Genomic DNA, 12211 nt, shown 5'->3' on the forward strand with positions numbered 1-12211 from the left:
ATCCTCGATATTCTGGTTTCAAACCATGGATAATTATTCTCTTTATCTTGATTTCCCCAATAGGAGCTGCTGGATCTAATTTTGAAATTTCGCGACATATCGACTTTACCTTGTGAAAGTATTGGGCAATCGTTTTGTCACGTTGCCCTATTGTTAGTAGCTCATTCTCCAAGAGTTGTAATCTTGTGTCATTCTTCTTTGAAAAGAGTGTAGCAAAGGTATCTCATACTTCCTTTGGTGTTTTGGCATCTCGGATGTGCTCCAATATTTCTTCTTCAATTGTGATTTTTAAATAAACATTGCTTTATCTGCTTTGATCCTCCATTTTCGCAAGATGCCATTAGCATCTTCTGCTGGTTGCATGACTTCACTACCATTAACAACCTCCCAAAGATCTTGACCTTGTAGGTAGGACTCCATACATGTTGTCCACGTGTTGTAGTTTTTATTGTTGAGTTTCTTGACTCCTCCTACTACTTGAAGGTCGCCCATCGTGTCGAAAAGATTTTGATTATATACCGAACAAGTTTGATTAACAATCTTGTAAACCTCCTCACGATTCAAGATAACTCCACCAAGAACAATCCCTGATCGTTCAGCTCTGATACCAATTATCGAGAAAAAAATTGGACTATAAACAAGTAAATAAATTACTTGTATTATATTCACACTTCAAATACACTATAACACTTTTGAGGATCACTCACAATTTTAGAAAGGAAAAGAAAAGGAAGATGAAGAACAACTTTCAACTTGAAGACTCTATACTTTTATTTTTCGTTTGATGATGAAACAAGAATGCAGGGGGAGTATTTATAGTACTCACCATACAAGATACATAGTTATCAGAAAACTAAATTCTATCTATCAAGAAATTATATCCCTATCCATTGGATGAGAGAAATACTCTCAACCGTAAGTTTTAATTCTTATCAATTAAATTCTATCTATTGAACTACACATTCTAATTTCTATCCGTTAAATCTTATCCATTGAATGAGAAAAAATACTTCCATCTATATTTTTATTCTTATCCATTAACGTATTGATATTGATTTTCAACATAATCAAGTTGATTATTAGTGACAGATTTATAAAATTGAATATGTATCAAATTCTGATAAAATCTGAAAAATTATTTTTTTTTTCATGTGATTGACTTAGATTTTTTTTAAATTTAATTTCTCTCAATTATATGAGAAAAAAGTAATTTATAAAAAAAAATAGATAATTTATAAGAGAATTTACTCTCAGAATTCTTTATTTTGAATACCATTTATATTAATTTTGTGAAAAAGTTAGTCGATTAATAGCGTCGATGGAAATCGACAATCCAAGTGGAGGTGTCTACGAGGCCTGCACACACTACAACACTCAACCAGGTTCCAATTCCCTCACTTTCCCCTTTCTTGGCTACAGAGTAAGCGGATCGGCCATCTCTTGTTGATAGGAGGAGCCCTTCATTCCGGGGATTCCGCCATGAACCCCGAATAGTAAGCATCTTCCTATTTCCTACCCAAGAAGTCGCCTGTTTGGCAAAATTTCCATCTGTTTCAATTAAATTTGGGCATAACCTTTTTAAGATTGTACTTTACACCTTTTTTTTTTTTTCCAGATTGAGAGTTTTCATTGTTGTTTACCTTCTTTCTTGCTGTCCGGAGCGAACATCTCGAGCAAATATTGGAATAGTGAAATCCGTTTAGAAGACACAGAATTTTGCTACCTAAATTTATTGTTAAGGCATCGTGAAAGAGATGAATAAGAGTTAGCCTGTTTAGAAAGAACCACTTAAGCTTGTGTGAAATAATCATATAGAAATTGGGTCCGTTGCTTGTGTGACTTAAGCTTGAGATTTGGCTATGTTTGGAAAGATTTTCTCATTGTTCTGCATGATCTATCAGCTCCAGTAGTCATTACCCTTGAATCAATCTAGCCTCGGTATACAAAGAACTGTGACACATATGTATTTTGCAGTGACTATCTTTTCAAGCTTTTGCTCATTGGTGATTCTGGGGTTGGAAAATCATGCCTTTTGTTGAGATTTGCGGTAAAGATCCATTCAAAATGGCCTTTTCTAGAGCTTTCTATTTGTTATCATTGATATGCTGGCTCTCCCTCCATCTTGTATTTTCAATATTCAGCTTTTGCAGTAAATTTATGAGTCCTTTTGCATGAATAAATCTTGTGCTGGAATTGTTTAGCCATGTATGGCCTTGCTAATTGATGGAATCCTTTGTTTGTATTTGCAAGTCCCAAATGCTACCTGCAAAGCAATACAAAAATCCTGAAGTGACGACGAGTGAACTGGTTTCAGGTCTTATTTATCCAGTTCCTCCACCGAGTATGGCTAAAATATTATTTAGAACATAAAGAACGTAAATAATAAACTAGTTGTCTGATTTTGTTCCCCAGGTTTTAGTCTGTCACCAACCAAATTATCATGTAATAATTACAATATAGCAGAATGCTTTTCTATGTAATAAATATTACCATGTAGCATGTTTGGCTACCAACCAAATTATCATTTTGAATTTCTAGCATTGAGATAGAAATTCAAATCAATCTAAAACTCAGGATATAGTGAAGGAACAAAATAACTCAGTTTGGAATTTAAGTAGACCCAAAGAAAACATAAGAAAATGCATAAGTTGTAGGTAATTTTTTGTGGTGTCAGGGTTATTTCACAAAAACTTATGGAAATATAATTAGAAATAATAAAGTATTTGTAGGTGAGCATCTTGTCCCCGTTCCCCAATATCAGAAAATCAACCAAATTCTATGTCAGTTCAACTTTTTTTAAATAACCCCTTCCGTTCATGTCTCAGATTTTGCACCAGGAAATCTTGAACTGGTGGCAAAGTTAGTTTTTTACTTATTCAATCGCATAAAAGCAACTATGTAGAGGATATCTTGTTTCTTTTAGGTCCATGATTCAGGTCTAAGGGTGTTTTGTCGATTCTCTGTTTGCAAGACTTCGTGTCATTGTAGTAGAATTAATATTGGAAAACATAATGACCTGTTCAAAATAGGGTGAAAACTATTTACTTTGGTTCAATTAGATGTCATAAGCATGATGTGAAAACCTTTTTAACTTTTGAATATAAAACATATAACGACAAGGAGCAATTATGGAGAAGGGAAACAATAGAATAGATATGATATGTACTTTGTACTAGCGGGCTTCAGGCATCCTAACAGCATGTTTCTAGGAGTGAAAGTTAACGGAATTATAGTTCCATGCAAGTGCTGTTTTCTGGCATTTCTAATTCATCAATAGGAAGATTTTTTTAGAAAATACTTTTTAGCTTGTTATATTTTTTTCTCGACTTATTTATACTTCCATTTGGACACTCATCTTTTACTAAATAAGGAATTGCTAACTCTTGATGGTTTAATATAAACTTGTGAAATATTCGTATAAATATATACACTTGAAGCCCATCTTTTATCCTTGATTTATGCTTTCACACGCTTTCAGCTCATGTATGTTTTACCTCCTACTTTGCATAGGATGACTCATATTTGGAGAGTTACATCAGTACAATTGGTGTTGATTTTGTAAGTTTCTATAAAATATCATAAAGTTTTACAGTGATTTCCTCATTGCATGTTTTGCTTATAGATGTTTTTATTTTATCAGAAAATTCGCACAGTTGAGCAAGATGGGAAAACCATAAAGCTTCAAATTGTAAGTCTTGTTGGTGCTTGTCACCGACTAGTTCACTGTCTTACTTGACTACTAATCTTTTATTCTGTAGTGGGATACTGCAGGGCAAGAACGCTTTAGGACAATAACAAGCAGCTATTACCGTGGTGCTCACGGGATTATCGTAACTAACTGCCACTTATTTGGTTTGTTTATAAACTAATTCTTCAGTTTGACATGACTGTCAATGTTGGCAGGTGGTTTATGATATTACTGATCAGGAAAGCTTCAACAATGTCAAACAATGGCTGAATGAGATTAATAGGTATGCTAGTGAAAATGTGAACAAGCTACTTGTTGGAAACAAGTGTGATCTGACTGCAAACAGAGTGATCTCATATGAAACTGGCAAGGTAGAAAGTCCTTGTCCTAATTTAATATTTCCCATTTTGTCAACAAGGTTTCTCATTTTTTCAGCTACATTTACTAATGCTAGTTTATTTGATGCCTGAAGGCATTTGCAGATGAAATTGGGATACCCTTCTTGGAGACAAGTGCAAAAGACTCAAAGAATGTAGAGAAGGCTTTTATGACCATGGCTGCCGAAATCAAGAACAGGTTCGTACATTTCTTCTACTGCTAATGCACTTGTTTGCCACAGTAACCTTGGGATGAGGTTTTAGATGAGATTAAATTTCTTAAACGTGATAAAAGGAACTAATTAGCATTGCTTATGTAGAATGGCGAGTCAACCAACAATGAGCACCAGTAGACCTGCTACAGTGAGAATACAGGGTCAACCAGTAGCTCAGAACAGCAGTTGCTGTTCCTGATTCAACATCAGGATGAATTAAGTCCTCGATCCTGATGAATGCTTTATATAATATGGTTGTGAAAGACATGATGTAAATGATCAGATTATTTCAGGAATTTTCTATGAACTTGGGTGAAGCACACGTTACTTTTTTGTAGTCATATGAAAATTGAAAACTATTGTTCTGCTGTCATGACTCATGAGTATAGCCACTAATACGGGATATCATCAGCCACCCCAATATTTTTTTTTTCCTCGGGTTTTTTTTTAAAAAAAAAAAAAACCATTTTGGTACATGCTTGACTAAGGTTAGCAATTTCTGCCATTTATTCTACTAAGTTGCTGCTTGTCATGCCAGGTATGAGGTTACTGTCGCGTATAGTTCCTTGGTGTTAATGGTGATGAGTTTCCTTGTAGGCAAATCATATTGATTCACCTTCTCTAAATCAGAACCACATTTCTAATATGTAAAAAAGAAAAGGTGGTTTAATTGCTTTTCTCTTTATCGTAAATAAAGTTTTACCACCAAAATCATTTTGGCAAAAAGTAATAGGAACTGGAAAAACCGATTACAAAAGCATTAATTCCTACAAGTGAGGTCCGGTGGTCCACGTGCAAAAACAGCACTACATCTTCCTGTAGCAAATCGATAAATGGTAGCTATTGAGAAAGTTTACATTGCTAATTTCAACACACCTAGAACGGACTCTGAGGGGCCGTCTATAGGGAGAGGAGATTTTCTGGATTGTACTTTATAGTTTAAGGATGGATCATTATATTCATTAGTTGATTTAGATGGATCTCACCTGTTAAATAGGTAGGTCCATCAAAATCAATCAATCTTTATAATCCATCCTTGATCTGTAAAGTGTGGATCAGAATATACTGCCTGGTCTCTAGCATGAACATAATTAACTTTTGTTATAATACAAAAAAATTCTCTCCAAAAAAAGAACACGAAGACTCAATATCACCTACTTATGCACATTTGCTCTGAGTGACTGAAAGTGAGCAGCAATGGAATCATAATCAGGAAGCCTTGGATGAACATGGGACAAATTTTTAGAAGAGATTTCACGTGAAATTGATTTCCCATCTGAACTTGGCATAGTAGATTTCTCATTTTCTTTAACGGAAGGCCGCCTTGACTCATCTTGAGGTAGCTTGGAATGACCGCTAACAACAGATGGTTCAGTTTGTGAATGTTTCATTGATGGTTCTTCGGTTGATGAGTGTGATTGTCGAGGCTTGGAACTATCCCTGTCCTGTAAACCTTTGGAGTGTTTTATTTTGGCAGAAGAAGATTCACCTTCAGAATTCAGTAGCGAGGTCTTTGATTCCTTTACTGGTTCTGAGATGTTTGGGACTTTATCTTCTTTAGCAACTGATGGTATGGGTCTTGTTCTTCGAGAAAGCTTAGCACTCTTATTATTGCCACTCATGGATGCAGTTTGCAGCTCCAGCTCCTCTGCCTCTTTGTTGTCAAAATTGGAATCATTGATTGGCACTCTGGATTTCGAGCCATAAGATGCCCTCGCATGTAGTATCTGGCTGTTAAGCCTCTGATTTGTAATCTCAGAGTCAGTTGATTTCTGTGTGGAAGGAGAAATGTTCGACTTCTGGCTTCCGGAGGTCGAAATACTATCTCTTGACTGTCTAACCCTGGCAGAATAAGTTTGCTCTTCCTCCCTGTCTATGTAGTTTGTCAATGATGATCTTGAATTAGATTCCTTGTACTCCTTTCTTTCTTGTTGCTGGAGATGTGATTCTTGAACTGGATGGACCAAATCTTCAGAACTGCTTCTATACTGAGAATAAATTGATCTTCCTGTTGCTGAAGAACCATCTGATGATCTATTTGCAAACTGCTCTTCACTATCAAGACTAGTGTCCACATTGGCTATTGAAGCTCTAAACTTTGTTCCGGAAGTATTCGTATGCATATGTCCACTTGTTTTTCCTTCACTTGTGGCTTCAATACTCGTTGAAAATTCAGATGGACTGACTGTAATTTCATCATCATTGAGAGATATATCTTCTGAATTCATTGTCGCCCTGGATGATACATCAGCACTGATGTTTCTTACATAAGGTGGACGAGTGTTACCTTTATTCCGGAATCCACCAGATAATCTACCGAAGTTCAGGATCCCACTTTCATATCCTTCATCTGAGACCAAAGTATTTACTGATTCTTCTTCTGTAGATCCTCCCCCTGCATCATTAGAGTGAGATTTTCCAATACTTTGAAATTGGTGGCTATTACGTACATTAAGGCCAGATCTCCGATTCTTATCATTAGAGTCTCTTTCCAATTCAAGGTTTTCCTCATCATGGAAGACAGTTACTCTTTGGTTACTAGAATCAAGTGCAATAGTATCATCCATGAGATGCGCTCCATGACTAGGTCGTGCTGCCAGTGAAACTTTACTGGAGCTGCTGTCAGTGTCTACGAAATTGCTTGATCTCCCATGCCCTATAATATTAGGATTCTCCATCTCATCTTCACTCTCAGAACTTGATTGATTAGAGTCATATTTTGGCACGTTATACTTTGGTGGCAGATTGTCATCAGAATCCGAGTGTAGGTCAGCCTGCTTTGTCTTATCTGAATAATCTGTTTGGTGTGATTGTGAGTTGATTTCATTATTCATAAACCCAGAAACACTCTCCTTCTGGCTCCAAGAATCCACGTTTGACAAGAGATTAGAAGGTCCATTACTTTGTTGTGGCAAAAATGAATCTAACAAGTTGCTCTCTCTGTGCCTCCAGTGATCATCATTATCACTGTTGTAGTCATCATAATGCCCAGCTGGAGAATCAGCTTCAGTTTTATCCTCATGATAGTCCACAGTTTTATATTCATCAAGAGTATCAGAATGAAATGAAGGAAACATGCTAGGTCTATGTTCATAGTTCAGACTGCTGTCATCATCAACAACAGCAACATCATGATCAGTATCAACATTATCGATCTTGGATGCAGGTCCTAGATCTGAAATGCTTTCCTGAGCATAATGATATGGTTTGGCATTATCTTCAGGAAGATTATTCTCTGATGTAGCATTAACAACCGGCAAGCCCGCGAACCGAGTCTTCTCTGATGTCAGATTTTCCCTAGAGGTAGGATTATTATTGAAGGTTTGATCTTTAGCTAATTTGTTTGTTCGTACCAAGTCATCCTTCTGCAGAACTGGTGCCTTTCGGTTCACAAAATGAGAATCCTCCAGGCTAGTATCCTCAGATGCTTTTAAATGTGAAGTGTCATTGCTCCCTACATAAGAGTTTTTCATTGACTGAGGTCCTTCATTTTTGACAACATATGCAGATTGTTCATATGATCCACCAGAAGATGGTCTAGAAACATTCCCGCGGCTTGCTAACTCAGCAGCAGCTCTAGCTGCCATGCTAGCCCTTTCAGCAGATTGGGCAGCTGCCTCAGCAGCAGAAGTTGCATCCTTAAATTCCATGTTCCATGAGCTATGGAAGGAAACACTCTCTTCCTGGGCAAGGGTTGATTTGACCGCTAAGATACAAGAAAAAGATCTCATTTATAATCGATCATGAAGAGAATACCAAGGGCAGTAAACTAATTTAATTGATATATTTCTACACAAATAAGTTTAGGCGTGTGCTGAAAGATGATGGGTTATCTTTACTAAGAATAACTTACAATACCTTGTGGTTGGGTTGCCATATTATTCTGATAAACCTTGGGAATTGATTCATTGCTCTGGCTTCCAGCAAAAGAGGCTTTTGTATCAGACGATTTAATTTCTGTTTTATCCATAGTACTGAAAGAGGATGGACCACTCTGTTCAGATACAGATTCATGAAGCTTAGACTTAATTGCATCTTGAGTCTGACAGAAATTGAATGAAAAAGTGAAGGAACAATGCAATTTACCAGCAGGTCATCCTTAGGTTTCTGAGCTTGCTCTTCAAATGCTTTGGGTTCCCATTTAATTCCATGTTCTTTAGCAATTTCATTCAGGACTTTAATCTTTGTCTGAATATCAGGTGCATTTGCTGATAGTTTCTCGACCATCTGAACCATAGTAATTTAAATGGGAAATATTAAGAAAAAAAATACTTGCAAATTGAATCTATAAGAACTATTAGCTATCCAAAAAAAAATGATGGATGTTGGTTGTCCCTAAATAAAAAAGGAAAAAAAATCAGAAAGAGATGTAGAGGAGATACTCTTCCATTTTGTTGTAATTTCTATTAACAAAGCTAACTTAATGAATTGAACCTTACCATACGACTAACTCCACAATCTGGTCGAATTTCAAGAGCAGCCTTAACAAAATCTTTACCATACTTTGCTGTGAAATGTTTGCTAATATCCATAAGTTCTGGGATATCGGCACATCTCGGGGATGCATATATTACACTTGATACTGCTTCCTTCAGATCTATGGGGCAATTCCTACAAGATGAGCATTTTGCAAGAGTTAAACAATGCCAGGAATGATCCCATTCAAAAAATAATAATAATTACTATTATTTTCAAAAATCTTCTACAGCTTCTTAGCAATTCCAATCAAAAGGCCTTTCAATCATGTCAGCTTGGGTAACCGATGAAGAAAGGCATTGCTATGATGCAATAAAATGACAAAAAAAAAAAAGACTTAAAGAAACAAAAGAAAGCATCAGAGAAAGAGTTACTGAAAAAGAAGCAAAAGGGCTTATGTTATACCGTGAGATTAAATATCCAATAGTTAGAGATATTCCAATATCTAATTAGGTTCTAAAATAAATGATGAAATCTAGAAGCAAACTTTGAGATTTTATATTGATGATATGACCTTAGTTGTTATCCTGTAGTAATCATCATCGTTGTCGTCATTACTAAGTCCTGTAAATTGCAACTATTTGGGGCCGGCTACACTGATCCACATTGAAATTATGCAAGAATGTATCAATTTATTTATCTGTAACAACTAGGGGAAAAGTTAGTTTCTGTTCAAATTCTGCTTCTCTCCGATGAGGTAAGTGATGTAAAATCAATTATTTCTTTGTTAAAAGGCAGGAAGTGAAGTAACAAACTTAATAGGGAAGTATGAAAACCACCGTCATATGAAACAGTTTTAAATTTTAAGGGCAGTCCATAGTTTTGCCCTCCAAGTAGATTAAGAAAGTCAGCAGTCGCTATGGATGTAAAACATTCCAGATTTTGACTTCTAATGTCTTTTATCTAGCAAACACATCACTTATGAGCTTATAAGACAAGCAATAGGAAGAGGAAGACAAAACAAAGGAGCATAATGAGACATCAAAGAAATATAGCTGCTAAGTTACATACTTCTGTGACTCTATTATTGGCAAACGTGAATCAATGATTTCACAATATATCTCAATGAGTTCATATGCTGACGTAGTCTTCTCTTCCCTGATAACATGTTCAACCTGAAAGTTGACACAATGTAGCATGTTAATCGACAAAGTATGAACTTCTAGATAAATCATGTGCATTACTGAATGTTCACAGGATGAACATGATTATACGGATTCTTGAAATAATATATGAACTAAAAAAAACAGTGATAAACCATAGCCGCCATATAATGCAAAACTAAATTTCAAGATGATTATCATGACACTTTGACCTTAATAGCCCTTCGAACACATCATTTTCTTTAGAAGCCAATCCTAGAATAAACATTGACCAGATGAATGATGGTCAAGTAAACAAAGTAATCAATGACCAAATTATCATAGGGAGCTGATAAGTGAGAACCCTCGGGAAATGTTGATTTTGAAGTATACATGAACGCGGACAAAGTTATTAAAACTTAAAAACTACGATTCAAAAACCCAAACTTTTCATCGACTGGTTCATATCTGAAAACGAGTTTAACCATTCTGTAAAAAGGAACTCTTACCCGTAGCCGAGCGGTTTGTTCCTGTCCACTCTCCAGTAGCTGAGCCAAATTCCGTCGCATGAGCTTCACCATCTCCTCCCTCTTGTTCTTTAGCAGCTTTATCCGTGACACCGCTAGCTTCAGAGACGTCTTGCTGCCGCCCAGTTCAATCGCCCGCAAGATAAGTCAAAATAAAAAAAAGGGGGAAAGGAAATCAATCAAACATTCAGATCGAAAAGGCGCTCACCATTTCTGCGGTTTGAAGCTATGGGAAAGCATCCCCGAAATTCTGGACCGGCTCTGCATATCTTTCTGCCGCTGAATTAAGTGCCCGGATAACTGAGAACGACGTAGAAAACACCAAAAACCGCTTCCACAAGATCACACCGGATTAAATACCAACCGGATCGAAGGATTTCTCAATTCGTTGGGCTGCAGATGTGAGGCAATTCGATCAACCTCCCCTGCTTCTCCTCCTCGTTCGCTGGCAACGGAGAAAGAAATAAATAGAAGCAAAATACGAAGGGGGAAGGAAAACGTGACGCCGCATGACTAATTTCCCCCTCGATTCCAAACGGAAAAGGTTATTCAGGCAGGGGTGTTTTGGGTAAATTAAATGCGAGGACCGCTGCTGCCTCCAACGCCCGCGTATTTTTACGGTCCTGTCCAGCTCGATAGTTAGGACCGTGGGAGCGTTGATCAAATGGCGAGTGCAGTAATTGCAACGTTTCAAGCTTTGCTTAAGATCCACAAGTGCGGCGGCCCCACCGAAGAGACGATCCAACAAATATCGAAAGTCAACATCGTCCGATGGGCTAGCGTTGACCAAAACAATTGCCATCGGCTTACTCCATTTCAACTTTCAAGTTCGTGCTCGGTAAGAAAAAGGAAAAAAACAAAAGACAAAAAGGGAATGAAATGGAAGGAAATATCGTATGCTTTTCCTCTCTTGTTCTTCTATTACTGCGGAGAAACGTGTTGAGAAAGAGAGATGACTGAGAGATGAAACCCTTTTGCATACTTGTAATACAAGGTAGCAATAATAAGTGGCGAACGCGGAATATATCAGATTCTAGAACCCTATTTAAAGTCGCATTAGTTAATTTGTTTCATGATTTTAGCACTGTGCAAGTGAAGCTGCTTTTCTTGACCAGATTCAATGAGGACTAGTAATTGGGCTAAAATTTATTTATCCAATGGGCCATGTGGCCCGCGAGTGAATGTCCATTAAGGCTTCTCTTTTGTGTCTTTCCTGGCCCATAAAGTAATTTAAAATGCGTCAACAAGCAAATCGAAGAATTACTTTATTGAGCGCAAAAAGACGTAGAATATTTAAATTTTGTCTCAACATTTTATTAGTTATTTTGATTACATAGTTTTTTAGTTATTTTTAGTCTTGCCATCGATGCCTACATAAATCTGGACGGCGTGATAGAAGCTTTATCGAGATCTGGCCGAACGACTGTTTACGTTGGCGCCTGTTTCGGTTGACAACCAGAAGCAGAGGAGACAGCTGCGCGTGAACTTCGTCAACCAAGACAGCCTCCTTTTTCTGGGATGGGCAGCCAGTGAGACACTGAGACTGATAATTATGGCCCTCAAAGAATATTCTAAGTAAAGAGTCAAGAGGAAGGCATGCATGAACAGTTGCGCTGATGCGTCCGATTGTCCGAAAAATATTCGACGTGACATCATCCTTATCACCATCTAATAATTTCGCCCTCTATTATTATCAGCAAATTCTAGAATATTTGTTTTATTTGGCAACTGTGTTTGAGTTTTGATGAGGAATGCTAAGTTCTAAAAAATAAATGGTACAAGCCTGTGCACTTTGAATGAAGTCTTAATTCGACGTGAGAACATTCTGCATGATGATACTGAATAT

At 36.9% G+C, this 12211-nt stretch overlaps 2 protein-coding genes across 2 annotated transcripts; one reads left to right on the forward strand and one right to left on the reverse strand.

Annotated features, from left to right (window-relative positions):
• Positions 1–1322: 1322 nt before the first annotated feature.
• Positions 1323–4653, forward strand: LOC122016261 (ras-related protein RIC1). The gene is made up of 8 exons (XM_042573498.1): positions 1323–1493; positions 1975–2047; positions 3511–3558; positions 3641–3688; positions 3759–3830; positions 3904–4059; positions 4161–4264; positions 4386–4653. The coding sequence occupies exons 1-8, from the start codon at positions 1480–1482 to the stop codon at positions 4477–4479; spliced, it is 609 nt and encodes a 202-aa protein (XP_042429432.1). The 5' UTR covers positions 1323–1479; the 3' UTR covers positions 4480–4653.
• Positions 4654–5073: 420 nt separating this feature from the next.
• LOC122015441 lies at positions 5074–10834 on the reverse strand. Its single transcript, XM_042572316.1, has 7 exons — positions 10574–10834; positions 10348–10480; positions 9768–9871; positions 8720–8891; positions 8367–8507; positions 8139–8274; positions 5074–7986 (listed from the first exon to the last, which is right to left on the reverse strand). Exons 1-7 carry the CDS (start codon positions 10630–10632, stop codon positions 5435–5437), a joined length of 3297 nt encoding a protein of 1098 aa, XP_042428250.1. The 5' UTR covers positions 10633–10834; the 3' UTR covers positions 5074–5434.
• Positions 10835–12211: the final 1377 nt, after the last annotated feature.

Source organism: Zingiber officinale, chromosome 8B (assembly GCF_018446385.1).
Source record: "Zingiber officinale cultivar Zhangliang chromosome 8B, Zo_v1.1, whole genome shotgun sequence".
Lineage (NCBI taxonomy): Eukaryota > Viridiplantae > Streptophyta > Magnoliopsida > Zingiberales > Zingiberaceae > Zingiber > Zingiber officinale.